At 33.7% G+C, this 14,916-nt stretch overlaps 1 protein-coding gene across 1 annotated transcript in view; it reads left to right on the top strand.

Moving 5' to 3' along the window:
- Nucleotides 1–14,627, top strand: part of LOC136026589 (protein bicaudal D-like) — a 71,440-nt gene extending 56,813 nt beyond the window's left edge. The window contains exons 10-12 of the mRNA XM_065703300.1: nucleotides 2,907–3,354; nucleotides 5,427–5,672; nucleotides 11,826–14,627. Of these exons, the coding sequence (XP_065559372.1) occupies nucleotides 2,907–3,354; nucleotides 5,427–5,672; nucleotides 11,826–12,115 (984 nt within the window). The 3' untranslated portion in view covers nucleotides 12,116–14,627. The remainder of the gene's footprint in view (nucleotides 1–2,906; nucleotides 3,355–5,426; nucleotides 5,673–11,825) is intronic.
- The last annotated feature ends 289 nt before the right edge of the window (nucleotides 14,628–14,916 follow it).

A 14,916-nucleotide genomic window follows, 5' to 3' on the forward strand; every position in this document is an offset into this window, starting at 1 on the left:
TATTTTCTAACAATTTTTATCTATTTTCATATTGTTGGACTATTTTGACCTTTATCATTATTTGTTTTCTCTCGTCAAACTCCTTCGCTCAAGAATTCCACTCTGTTTAGAGTGGACAGAAAAAGAGCGTTCACCGCTATGTTAGTACAGTTTGTATTCTGACTCGTTTCCTCTCATTTGCAGTACATTTCAAGCCTTTTCAAAGAAATTTGTAAAATTTAGCTTTAACTGACACTTACATTCATTACTACTGTAAAAAGTATCTTTTATTTAAAGTATTGTTTTCACTTTCAAACAATAGCCAAATAGCGTTTCCGTATTATAGTATTTCTACCAAGATAATTTTCCATACAGAAATCTGCTCTACTGCAGAGAATGTTCTCTCGTCACTGGAATTCCCCGGTTGGGGTGGGTAACTCATCATCAAGAACTCCTGCTAACTCTTTTTCAGTAATCAACTACTTGTATTGGCATATATTCTTTGTTTTCCCATTATAAAGGATTAGCAGAATCAAAATTGAAAGATTTGTAATATAAAATAAAACATTACTAATTCCAAAAATCTGAATTGCTATTTCAGGAATTAGTTTAGTGTTAATGCTAATTTAACAATTAACTTAGTAATAAATAATTAATTAATGTCTTAAACTTAATGCTACAGGCAAGCAGTACACCATTCTGTCCAAAATGTGTTCCGGTTCTAAGTTTCATTGTTTGGTATGGGGCCCAGTTTTCCTCTATTTAGACAATCATATATCTTCATTTTCATCAATTCAAACAATAAAAAAAAGAATTGGAGACATAACCTCTGTTGTAAGGTCAAATAACCTGTAGGTGACGGTTCAAGTAAATCATCAATACAGACACATGATTCAGTATAACCCCATGTATGACCCAGATTTTTAACCAAGTGTAAAATTACCACCATCTGTGACATTTGTACTAGATATTTTTTTTTCTTTTTTTTTTGAATTCCTAAATTGAAAATCAAATTAGTCTACTATTATTAGTAGGCTCAGAAGTCCTGCCAACACCTACACTAATCTTTGTGTGAAGTGCCTTTAGTTTCATCAAAGCTACGGTCGCAAAATTACTGTTTTTCTCTAACTGTCGTTTCGATGTTTCTCTAATTGTCGTTTCGATGTTTCTGTAATGGTCGTTTTGCTAGCATTTCTAAAATTATGTTTTACGTTTTTCTTTACTCTTGCCCGGTTATTTAGGCGAAGATTATGGCAGGTTCTCTGTCATTTAATAGGCTAAAAATCTTCTTATTAGGCTATTATATACAAATACTTGACTAATATCTTTTCACTAATATCCGTGAATCATATGAATTGGATAAGGTCATTTAGTACCTGCTGAAGTGCTCTGAAAACTTATTGTATCTATTGACGTAACAGTGTTCTAAATCTAAACATATTTTATCTAATTTATTTAAATCTCGATCCATTACCTAAATTCTTAAGCTCGCGACTGTCTAACGAATCGTTTAATATTTTGCTCGGTTTGTCACTCGTCAGAGGCTTGAAAGCATCTGATTTTTCTCTTATTATTTTTATCTTCTTTTCTCGATGTTGTGTTTTATTTTAGGAACATTTCAACCTTAAATAAAGTTATCCACATGATTCTCTAAGGTACGACTAACGTTTAATATTTATTTCCCCTGCAAATGGGCCTTAATTTGATGATCCTTTCGGATAGATACCCTAAGAAGAACAAGTTTAGGGACATCCTCTCTCCCTCATGTCACCTGTAGAGGTTGGATTGTGTTTGGGCTGGCAGTCGAAAGGCATAGCTAGGACACTATTTTCTATTAAGTATGGTTTGGTGTGACCACCCCTTGTATAGATGTAAAAATAACAGGATTCTGGAAGTTTGGTTCTCAACCTTTGGTCTCAAGGTGCTGAGATACAAGGCTGTATCCAGGGGGTGTAATGAGTTTGAACCCCCCCCCGCCCCCTGAAAATTTTGTCCGATTCGAAAGAAAATAAAAAAGTAATATAAACAAGTTAGGGGGGACAGAGGGGGTACTTGCACCGGGATCAGAAACTTTAATGGCGTAAAATTCCAAATAAAATCCAACATTTATTGTCATTTGTATCTTTCGGAATTTCCTATTTATTAAAATAAAGTAGAGGGTGCAGTTGGTAGTATATGCAAAATGGATCCGAAAGTTTTGTTTTTCCTATATAAGTAAAGTAAAAGACAAGATTTAAATGACTAAAGATTTTGGTTCCTTCCAAATTTTTTAATTTGATCTGAAAATTTTTTGGGAAATGGGGTGGGGTAATCAAGATTTTGCCCCGGGCACAAAATATACCAGAGTTGCCAGTGCCCCTTTCCATCCCCGAACAAAAATCATGGATACAGCCTTGCTGGGAAGTTTTTGATTTTTTTTTTTTTTTTTTTGAATTCTTTATTACTGTTTTCTATTCCTGAAAATAGCAAGAAATAAATTGTTTGATGTTAAATTTGCTTTTACTGGATCTTAGATACCCTGGGTCTTTTTTACTGGGACAGGTAACAAAACTGGCAGCTGGAATCATACCAGATGACCCATATGGAAGATCAAAGGCCCATTCCCTGTTCTGCCACAGGTTCTGTGCAACATAATGCCTTTTGAATTACCACAGAGTTTAAGTGGTATATTCTTGTAAAGCTGAATAGATGCTTAGTTAAAAATAGAAAAAAAAAATCACCAAGATGAATGTGGACGTGCTGATGATGAAGTTCTTTATATTATGAATAGAATTAAACAAAAATTCTGTACGTACAAGACATGAGGGAGGAAAAGACTGAAAAATAGTTTTTTTTTATAATATTTTTTTGAATCATAGGTATCTTAACTAAGTCGAAATTCTAAAGAAGAAAAAGCATGCTTAGTAAATTCACTATTTGTCTTTTAGCTTGTTGAGTCCGAATTAAAAGCAGCTGACTTACAAGCTGACGTGGCAACCCTGTCTGAGTTACTAGGTGACACAAGAGCTTCAATTACCACATACAATGCAGACATCAACGAGCTGACTACAGAGTTGACCACTTTCTATCACCATGTTTGCAATGCCTTAGCTGGTCAGCCTGCGGCTGGCCAAGGACCAGCTGTTGATGCAAGCTTGACTAGTCTTTCATCGGAACCAGAATCTCTGCCGACACAAGATGAATCTCTGACAAAACGAGAGCCATCCAAGTTTGAGAAGTTAGTGTCACGACTGCGCTCTACGACAGCTGTCATCAGTGAGGAGATTTCTGTCAATGATGTTACAGCAATGAAAGAGCTTGTAAAAAATTTGAAGAAAATAGTGGAAGTGTGCTTGTCTTCAGCCAATGGAAGATTGAACCAGCCCGCCAATGATGGTAATTTATTTTTCTTATTTATTATTGAATTATTCTTATTGTTAGTAATTTTTAATTTTTGGTATTTATTTTTCTTTTTGTTGTTAATTTATTGTTTGTTTCTTCGTTCGTTCTTGTCGTACTGCTTCAGTCTACCTAAGCATGTGTACGTTCTTTGTTGTTAATGTTGCCTTCTATTTTCTTTTCTAAGCATGATAGAAATTTACGATATATTTCGTAATCATAAAAAAGAGGATAGTATTATTCACCAATTAAAATTTGATATGAAGCCCTCCCCCCCCCCCCAAACACACTTTTTGTCCACCTATTCTAATTTTTTCACCGGAATCTTCTTAATTAGGATTTCTTAAGGTGGCTGCGTGTATTTTTAGTACATCTATGTTTAGGGCGTGGGATATTTTATAGATTGAGTAGGAAGCTCCCGGAAATTCACGAAAATTTAGGATTTCCTGGAAGGGGCCTGAGCCCCCCCCCTTCTAACACCTATGTACATCCCTGCCATAATTACGGTCCTGACTTTAATCTGTTTAATTTAACAATAATATATATTCAGGTAAATATTCCAGAGATTCAGCCAAAATCTGATTTTGGCTGAATCTGAATCTGATAACAATATATTCATTCAGTATTTATCACTGAAACAAAATTATTGCCAGCACTTTTTAAAGCGAATAGGCTTCTTTAAATTGTGCATTTCAGCAGATTAAAAAAAAAAATATAAATATTTGGAAGAGATCTAACGTGATCCTAGGTGAAGGAAAGGTGTTAGGGGTGGCCTGATTCTAGGGAAGGTGTTAGACTTCACAATCCTAACTTGTTCAAAGAAAGCTTTATTCTTTACTCCTTCCTATGAAGTTTCAATTTCCTTTAAGTCTTTTCTTTACTTTCCTATGAAGCTTTGATTGATTCAAAAGTTTAATCGATTTGAAGAGTGGTCTATAAATTTCAATGAGCGGTCTAAATAAAAAATTTAAATGACTGGTCCAGAAGTAGTCCGAAAAATTTAATTTAAAATGGTGTAAATTCATTTGAAAAGGGGGTAAATTGATAGGGTGATCTAGGTGGGGTCTAGAACCAGTGTTTCCATTGCGAAAAAGAATAAAAATGAGACAAAATTTGTTTTGCAAGGGCCTGTTTTCATGTTGAATATAGGGATAGAAAATGTGCTATATTTGATCTTAGAATAATGTAAAATGGACTGAAAATGTTGTAAATTGAATGCATTAATGATATGGTCCAGAACCCGTGTTTTCCATATTACTTTCCTCCCCCTTCTAACACCTATGTACATCCCTGCCATAAGAATGGTCCTGATTTAATCTATTGAATTGAATAATGGTATATATTCAAGTAAATATTCCATAGATTCGGCTAAAGATGGTTGAAATTGTACTACTCAGACCTATATAAAATTACACACCAGCAACTTCAGTTCCTTGGAATGCTAAAAGAACTGCCTCTAATTGTTTCTTAGGATAACACTTGAAGGAACGATGTACACAAGACGACAACCGTTATTGTATTACAATTATTCAGGATTCTTATACTTGAAACAAAATATCTGCTTATATGATGTTATAAACGGTTGGGTTTTTGTCAATAGATGTTATCTGAAACGCGTGGAAAAGTTGTCAAGTCACAAATAAATATCGAAGGGAAATAGGTCCCCCTTTTTCTCATCCCGTTCGCCATAATATTGATGTTTTTGTTTTTTATTAAAATCTATTCTTAGTTATGATTTTTTGGGGCAAAAGGAAGGGTATTTTTTTATAGGAACCTCTTCTTAATTAGGATTTCTTTGAACATATGAAAGAGCGGCTTGGTTTTTGTTTCAATATATCTTTAGGTATAAGGAAGGGTTGTTGAGTTTTTTCTGTTTTTGTTTTGAGAATGTATATATAAGAGAAAGGGGAGAAAGCTAGAGATACCTTCTTTTATGGGAATCTTCTCAATTAGAAATACTTTGGGTATAAGGAAGAGTAGTTGGGTTTTTTCATGATTAACTCATCTTAGTTTCTAATTAGCTTCTTATTAGAGTATTCAAGAAACTTATTTTACTTATTTTAATCTAGACTCCCAAGAATCAGAATTAGCAGAATTGCAAGAGCAAGTTGTGAAGCTGAAATCCTTGTTGACTGCCAAACGTGAGCAAATTGCAACACTGCGTTCCGTCCTTAAAGCTAACAAACAGACAGCTGAAGTGGCCCTTGGTAACCTCAAATCAAAATATGATAATGAGAAAACTGTTATAGCCGAAACTATGACGCGCCTCCGCAACGAGCTTCGATTGCTGAAAGAAGATGCTGCTACCTTCTCAAGTAAGAAAAGTTAATAAAAATAGGCTTGACACTCAATAGTGTCAAACCTATTCACTAGTTCTACTCAAAAGAGACACTGGAGAAACTTGTCTAAGCCACATTTATAATGAATTTATTAATTCTGATCGCTTTTATATTAATCATCAAAATCGTATTTTGTAACCTAATAATAATAACCTCTAATAATATCTTACCTTGGAACCGACTGACGTTTATGAATGCTCTACAAAAATTGAAAGATTGAATTGCCATTCAGTATTTTTCTTTATTTAGTTACCCTTTCACCGTTGCTTGGAGAGAGTCTTCTTATTTTAGTTTTTGTGTGTAAGGTTTGGTTTTTTTATTATCGTTTGGATTTTTATCGGAATTTTTTATTATTATCTTGCACTAAGGATGGTCAAGCAGAGGTCTTGACCGAAATGTTTCCATTACAATTTATGTTTTTCTATGGCTGTTATTAGCTTCATTTCTCTCTTCTTTGTTTTTTGTTTTGTCATGATTAGCTTGTGTAGTCTCAGAAGTTATTTCCGAAATAGCTGTAATATCTGTACTGTAGCAAAAATGTCTCGTAGTAGCTACCATTAAGGTCCGTGAGCGGTAAATTACGGTCAAATCATATGTAATACCCGTACTGTAGCCAAAATCCTTTTGTACTAGCTACTATTAAGGTAGTTATAGTATGGATACTACGGCCAAATTACATGCAAGAGCCGTATTATAGCAATAATCTTTTTCCATAGCCGCTACTAAGGTCTTGAGTTAATAGTAGGTAGAGATGGGACAATGATTCGGGATGGTATCGAGACAGACGGGAAATCAGGATTTTTGTCGAGAAGGGGGCTGGAATAATAAAAAGAAGTTGATAGTTTCAAGAAGAAGCGCCAAAAATTTTTGAAAAATTCAGGATTTTTTGTAGGGGAGGGGATCTTGACCCCAAGACCTCCGTGTGTGTATGTCTCTTAGCGGAAATTAAGTAAATATGTCGGACTCTTGGAGCGATTCCACTGTGTAGTCCAATCTTTTTTTCCAATTAGGCTTTACTTGAACTTTCTGAGACTGGATAATCAAATTTGTATGTAGCAGAATTTCTTAATAACCAAATTATTCGGGCCAATTGAATCATAATAATCGATGTTACTAGACAATACTTGTTGGTTTTTGGTTTTGTTTTTTAGTATCTCTTATTTATTTAGATTTTTACTATATTTATAATATCTGTTATTTTAATTTATATTCTTTATGAATGTTAATCTACAGCATTAGCATTTAGTTTTCAGTGTAACGCCGCCAGTTAATTGATACAAATGTTTAAATTACTTTGAACAAAATTTTTTGTGTCTGCTGTTTTTATTATTATTATTATTATTATTATTTAAGGAAGCTCACCTAGGGTAATATCTTTTTTAATTTTGTTGAATATATTTTTCTTTTTATACTGATATTTTAGTTGTTTTTTTTTTTTTTCATTTATAAACAATACATTAGTAAGACCAGGCACGTACTCAAAATTTCATCTTGGAGAGGACACAGTTTCGAAAAAAGCATGTAAATCTTACACACAATATAAGATATTGGCGAATGAATTTTAAAAAAATCTCAGTTGGGTATCCTCGCTTGAACTTTCCTTTACCGTTTGTATGTCTGCAAATCTGGCATAAAATATTAGTTATTGGAGTATATATTGAATAATTTTTATTATATTAAGGGTCCTTGCTTGAACTTCTGTTTCCCCTTTGTATTTCCCTGATAAGTAAAATGAAATATTTGTTTGTTTTGATCAACCGGCTGTAGAAGACAATTTGCAATTATTGCAGAAGTTCTGATCTATGCTAAGTAGCTATTGATAGAACTTAGGAGTTTTCATATGCTTCATTTTACCGACGTTGAAGTGTTCGTTTTGGCCTTTTTTTTATTTATTTTCATTTTTTCATGCGTTTGTTGAACTTTACAATGTCTGATACTAAGAAATGAAGCTATTGTATTAACATTCAATCAATTAACATTTTTTTTTTTACTTTGATCAACAGTAAAAGTTCGCAGGGGCTCCTTTTGGAATTGATTCCTAATAAATGTCCAAATGTTTTCACTTCTCTAATGTGTTTTATATATTTATGGTGTTGTGTATTTTCGAATTTGTCCCCCTCGTATGTACAAAAAAGTCTTTCATACTCATTTGGACAAAGCCTAAGCCTTCAAAGATTGAAATGTTTATTAATATGTTTATTTACAAATAGAATAGATTTGGACTTCCAAACAGACTTAATAATTCATAATTTGAAGAAAGAGGCCCGCCTTTGTATTCCTTCTTTGTAATGGCAGGTCCTCTCTATATTTTTTTCCTTGTGAAGGCTCTTATTAAAGTTCAATTCTTTAATCCGTTGAATCAAGGAAGCGACATGTAGTGGCGTCATTGGAGGGGTTTGACGGCCTCCGTCACTCGATAAATTTCAAAAATTACACTCCCCTCCTCCACTCACTCTACATTTTCATGAATCTACGCCACTGGTCAGGTAATTCGTTTTTTTTTTTTTGTTTTTTTTTATTGTTTAGTGGATCATCTAGCTTTCTAAGATAAAGTATCTGCAAAATTATCCAAACCTTAAAGTGCTAATACACAATCTGGATACACAAGAACGGGGGGGGTGGGGTGTTTGGGATCTACTTTCCGGCTTTGAACTACTTTTGTTTTGCTTTGAAGAGGAGTCGCAAATGTATCACAGAAAGCTAAATTACCAATGTTGGAAAATATGGAGAGTGAGATCCATCGTTCTTATCTTATGGTACAATAACAAGTTGAAATTCCATTTAAATGGCTTAATGGCCTAAAATAGTGTTTATTCTGAGATGTCACCTAGGAAGAAAAATATAACACATTCCTGTTGAAGTATTTTTATCAATATATGAAGTCTGAGTAAATATAAGCGTTTTGTGAGTATCATAAGAAATAACTGTAGTTCAAATGTAAGTGTAAAAAAAATTTTTAAATAGGATAAAGCAAGGAATAATATAATAAAAACAACATCCAGAGTATAGATAATAGGAGAGGAAAGTGTAAGGTTACTAGGGAACAGAGACTGCCGTGAGGTCGTGCTGCATGTTCTGATTAACTGTTTGACAAATCGTCTAAGATTTAATAGTTAAAAACAGCTTTGTTGTAGACTATACATTAACTTGGAGAGGGATTGTAACGCCGAGCCGATCACGTAATGGTATTCAACGGGTAGCAGAAGACAAGGCTCAAGCAGAAGTTAAAATTAGACCTTTCCAGATTAATGATTCGTTTGTTCTAAGTTACTCTATGGAATGCCTAAACTTAACTGCGGAACAGGTGAAACGCCTTACTATCTTTGAGAATAATTTGCCTTCGCCGGATCCTAATGATAAAATGGAAAGACAGTGTCAGCAACACAGAAATTTGTACCTGCACCGGCTAATCAGACATTGCCTCAGTTATGAGACAAGGAAGATGGCGGTACTTTAAGAATATCCTCCACATGGCAGACCATAGACTTCCAAATATGCTCCTCTGCTGGCCTCAGGGAGGCTCACCAGGAGGCCGCCAAGGGAAGCCAGAGAATATGCTTAGTAGGGCCTACGAGCGTGGCAGAAGAGCGGGTCAGACGAGTTTCGTTTCTCAGATTAGAGGCTATTCGCTGACGCACTGTATGCCTCTGGAAAGATTGGAGAAGCTAAGTTCTAAGGGGTACTGGCTGTTTATTGGAAAAATATTCAAGAATTACGCATAAGTTACATCTTAGAAAACCGGTTTCATAGCTTCAAAAACGAGCGATGGATGATACAATTCATCGGACTTAGACAGGATGTATTAGACTTATATATTTGCACATTAGTGGTGTTGGAGAGGGGGGGGGGGGTAGGTCTAGTTTGGTTTTCATAATTTTGTTTGTAAAGTATTATTTTATCATCAGGTTTTGTTATTTTTATTAGGATTCTCCTAACCTCACTTTTTGGATGTGTTTCCAATAACCGGCAAGTACCTTGTAAGGTTGGCTTTAGTCAATACTTCTCCAGGGTAGTTTTACAGAGTACCACTGGTCTCTTCATATCTGGTAATTCAGATAACTGAACTTGGAATTCTACCAACTTGACTTTATAGTTTTGACCAAGTTACCGCCGTTGCTCCACGCTACTAGTGGTGGGATTTTGGAGAGAATTTGAGCTATAAGGATTGATAGCAACGTCCAAAGGGGTTGGAGTGGTGTATTGTCTGTTAGAAAAAAAAAGGAAAGAAGACATACAGACATTCAGTTTGGCGGGTTCAGAAGAGATCAGTACAAATCATCTACGGAAGTTTCCTGTTGGTTTAATTTTTTTTATCTAGAAGCATCTAAACTTGATCCTCTTTATATCGATCGTGAGAAACTGTGCATTAAATATGGCTAAAACCTCCTCTTCTATCCCATCTAAAAGTACTTCATCCCAGTTGTTCCTCTTAGATCCTAACTTCTCCAAGAATTGGTTAGGAAAGTTCCAAAATTGACACCGGTTTACTCCAAATCACAGCGTAATTTGTGAAGCTTTGTTCCGAGTTTTGTTCGTGTTTTTAATAGTTCATAGCTTTTGATAAATTTTTCGTGTGTTAACCTATTTCAATTGTTATAGCTTCTTCGGTAGTTTTGATTAAAATTTATAGGTGTGACCTTTTTTTTTGAAGACACGATTTTTGGGTCATGCTTATGAAAGAGTATTTTGTTTATCAGTAAACGGTGCGATTTGAAAATCAATCATTGGACTTCCTAATGTTAAGTTTTGGACTTTAACCTATAAGGCTCTGACACCCTTCAAACGAATAAGGACAAAATCCAAGAAACGGATCTTTCGAGCAACAACAAAAATTAAACAGAACATTTCTTGTAAAATCAGCAATATGCCAACCGACATGAATTTTAAAAGGATGAAATTAAAAGTACATAAAATACAACATCATAGTGATTATTGGCCCTAAATTTATTTATCATACTTTTTAAGGGGTAAAGAAAAAATCACATCATGCCCTGAGCAGAGCCATCCTGATAAATCAAAGCTTATGGTCGTACTTGGCCCCTCCCCCCTTGGTCAAATTTTTCAGTGATCCTGTTGCTTGAACCCTAATAGCTACAAAGTCGCAAGACCCATTTAGGACAGAACGGGGAAGGGCTCCAGCGGCCTGCATTATGTATTGTGGAATCGACGTAAATCGGCAAAAACCTTTGCAACTAAAAATTGTTTGGAGGCGAATTTTTCTCTGTCGTTGCGAACTCGGTATAATCTAATGGAAAAGAACGATATTTTTTTTTCCTTTGTAAAAAAAAACTGACCTTGTATATTTAGGATAATAAGATAAGATAATGTTAATTTTCAAAAAAAGTTATCGCAAGCTCTAATAGAGCTGAATTCGCTTTTAATGTCCAGTAAACAGAAACAAGCAAGACGGCAAGACAAAAGTTACAAAATCAGTCAAACATAAAAATGGTCCATAAAAATATAACAAAGATTAGTGAAATATAATATTGAACTGAACATCCAAGACCAAGAATCAAAATTTTCACGAATAGTGGCAAAAGAAACAGGGGGGAGGAGAGATAAAAGAAATATTTGATAATACTTCGTGACAACCAACTATTACAGGAAAAAGAAGCAGATTGTGCTCCATAATAAGGGAGTGCTCCTTATTGTGCTCTATAATAAAGGGGATAAAACTTTTTCGGAACCTCTGCAACAGCATGGATTGGAGAGTAAGTTGGGATTACTAAGCAGGTTAAACTGGGTTGGGGTTATGAAATTCGTGGAAAATGTCTTCTGTACGGGGACCTGTATTGTATAATACGGGGATCTGTATTGTAGGTTCACTGTCTTTATCAAAGCTGTATACCCTTATTTTCGTGAGAAGTTAGTATTCCAATCATGGCCGTAATCCGGGGGGGGGGTGAAACCCCCTCTTTGAAATCTATGTCCGACTCACAGAAACGTAACAAAAATAAATATAAATAAATTTTAGATATATTTTTAAAGGTTTTTTGTAAGACCCTCTCCCCCCACCCCGAAAAAATCGTTTTACACCCCTCTCCCCCCAGAAAAAATCCTGGATACGGCCCTAAATCCAATATCATTTTTATATTAAATTTATTTCAAGATATTAATAATTTATTTCAGGTCAACGGGCTATGTTTGCAGCGCGCTGCGAGGAATACGTCACCGAAGTGGATGAGCTGCAGCGCCAAAACTCTGCCGCCGAAGATGAAAAGAAAACGCTCAACAATCTTCTTCGAATCGCCATACAACAAAAGCTTGCTCTAACTGAAAAAATAGAAGATATGGAAATGGACCGCGAGCGAACCAATTTGCGAAGGACTCAACAAACACGTGGACGAGGAAGTCTTCGACATAGTGACCAATCATCACCTAGATTGAATCAGTTTCGCGATAGATACTATAACCATTAGTGAATTAGATCTGAATTATTTTATTTGTGTGGCGTTTGCCTTGATTTTCATTCCGTGTATGGTGGCCTGTTTGAGTTGGGTAGCTGATTAATAGTAGTTATGCGTAATAATTTCGAGAAATCTATAATTTTGCTTATTATGCAAAGCAAGCCCACGTCGAAAACTATCTTGTGTTTGTTCGCTTTAAAACATATTTTTTATCGAAAACCTTACGAAAAGTGACCATATTTTATCCTTCTAATATTTTTTTTTCCTTAACGTTACTATCCTTATTCAATATTACTATTTATTAATTTATATTTTCCTTAATTCACATTGATGTTGGACAGACTTTTTTTTTCTTTAATATCTCTGATTTCTAAGAAGCTAAAATCAAGATTATGCAGTCCAAAATCTCAGTTTCTCGTTGAAACTTCTGTTTGAAACATCTTAAATGTCAACTGATTTTATTGTATTTAGCTGTTGCCATCGCGAAGCGGTTTGCAGTGCAGTACTGTATTTTGAAACTCGGTTTTCGATTAGATTAAGTGCAGCTTATTGTTTCTTGTTTTCAATCTATTTTTTTATTTCTCTAATTTCCAGTAAAATAAAATCAATAATATTTAGTAAAAAAATTTTAGTTTTTATTTAACATTTCGATTTTTTGTTTTTATCCTGAAAATGCGAGTGAACTAATTTTCGTCAGGGCTCGATTATTTAACAATTTTAAATTATTTTATATATTGACTTATATTATCATATTTAGCTGTCCCACTATATTTTAAACCTTGATTATGTTTCTTAAACTTGTTTTGTTTGGATAAAGTGCAGCTTAATGTTTTGGTCTACAATCAAATGTAGCTGCTAATTTATTTTATGCTCTTTTTTGTTTTACTAAATTTTGTGCTTTTTCTTTTTATTTCGTTATGCTTTTCGTGTTTTTTTCTTCTTTTCACTCAACTTTCAAATTATAACCAATATTGAGCAAATCTTGGTCTTTGCTTGCAGGTTATGACCATGAACAATATGATGGTAGAAAAATTACTAGTTAAAACAACCGGTTTTAAAATAAGTTGAACCTGCTTTGAATTTAGATAAGCTGAATCGATTTTAGAATAAATTGAGTTTGCCGTCTACATAAGCTGAATCAGGTTAAAATAAGCCTAAATCAGGTTTGGAATTAGTTAAGGTCTATGTTCTTTCAGCTGTTTTTATGGGTTATTTTTCTTCTGCCCTTCAATATTATTGTTTGAACTTTAGACTCCAATTTTAATGCATTTAATAGTTTAAATTTGGCTTTATTCATTCAAGATTTTTTTTTGTGGGAAAAAGTAATCAGTGTTAAGGCTTTCTTTCCTATTTTTCCCCTCGTCTGTTCTAAATGTTGTCTTGGCACCTTGAATAATCGGATTTATTTAAGATTCATTGTTAATACATTTATAAACGTATTATAACGTAAAAAATTAAAAAAGAAAGTGGGAAAATAATAATAAAATAAATGCCAAATTCACAACATAATGCGACTATGAACGCATAAAACTCGTTTACCATATAAAGCGTATGCGTTAAACGTTCTTATATCCCAAGTCTTTTTTAGTTGCTGTTCCGTCTTTTGGTAATAACGTGAATGAAACAGATAGTGCTAATAACACAAAAGTTAAATAATGTTTGGTAATAACAATTTAAATATTAATAATATTAAATAATGTTTGGTAATCTTTTGGTAATAACGTGAATGAAACAGATAGTGCTAATAACACAAAAGTTAAATAATGTTTGGTAATAACAATTTAAATATTAATAATATTAAATAATGTTTGGTAATCTTTTGGTAATAACGTGAATGAAACAGATAGTGCTAATAACACAAAAGTTAAATAATGTTTGGTAATAACAATTTAAATATTAATAATATTAAATAATGTTCTATTTCTCTTACTTATCATAGTATTGACGTTCTACCCTGTAACAGCGTTGAAATACCTTTTCAATATTAAATAATGTTAATAATTAAATAATATCATACCTTTTTGATTCGGAAATGTGAGGAGCTTGATGTCTGTTCTATTCGTCTTAAACAGAAACTAAGACAAGGCCATTCATATTTAAGCTGTATGAGGCATGTCTGTTCTATTCGTCTTAAACAGGAACTAAGACAAGGCCATTCATATTTAAGCTGTATGAGGCATGACCGCAACTGTGTAAAAGTTTCCTAAGCATAGAAACATTATGACCAGTATTACACTTTCAGTTTTGAAAAGAAGAAAAAAATTCTTGAAAAGCAGTGCGAAATTTTGTTCAGGTAGCGATTTTTTTTTATTAGTTTTACATAGTTGTTACAAACTATATTTGTTACTTATTGGGGCTTTTATGGTTATGGGTTAAACCGTAAGGTGATTCTGAATTACGTCCACTTCACATATACCTAGTCTCATTAACGTTTTTTTTTATTATTCTAGTTTCATGCTACTATTTTGATTTGTGTGATGTGATTTTTAAAAGATATGGAAATATAAATTATTAATTAAGCTAATTAAGACTTAAGATGAAATTTAGAAGGAATTAAGGAAAGAGTTGAATTTCAATTTGGTAGAAGTGAATAAAAACTTGAGAGCCATAGCTAATTGGAGTAATACCATGAGAGATAGTCTCAGTGTGAGGCAAAGCTTGCATAACCTTTTTCAGAATCGTATTAAAATAATTCACTTGTTGATAGTCTATCATCCGTCCTACGAAGGCGTCGTTTTTTTTTTGTAAAGTAAAATCAAGTTGATGAAAGTGAATAAAAACTTGAGAGCCATGGCTAATTGGAGTAATACCAA

This window comes from Artemia franciscana, chromosome 4 (genome assembly GCF_032884065.1).
Source record: "Artemia franciscana chromosome 4, ASM3288406v1, whole genome shotgun sequence".
NCBI lineage: Eukaryota > Metazoa > Arthropoda > Branchiopoda > Anostraca > Artemiidae > Artemia > Artemia franciscana.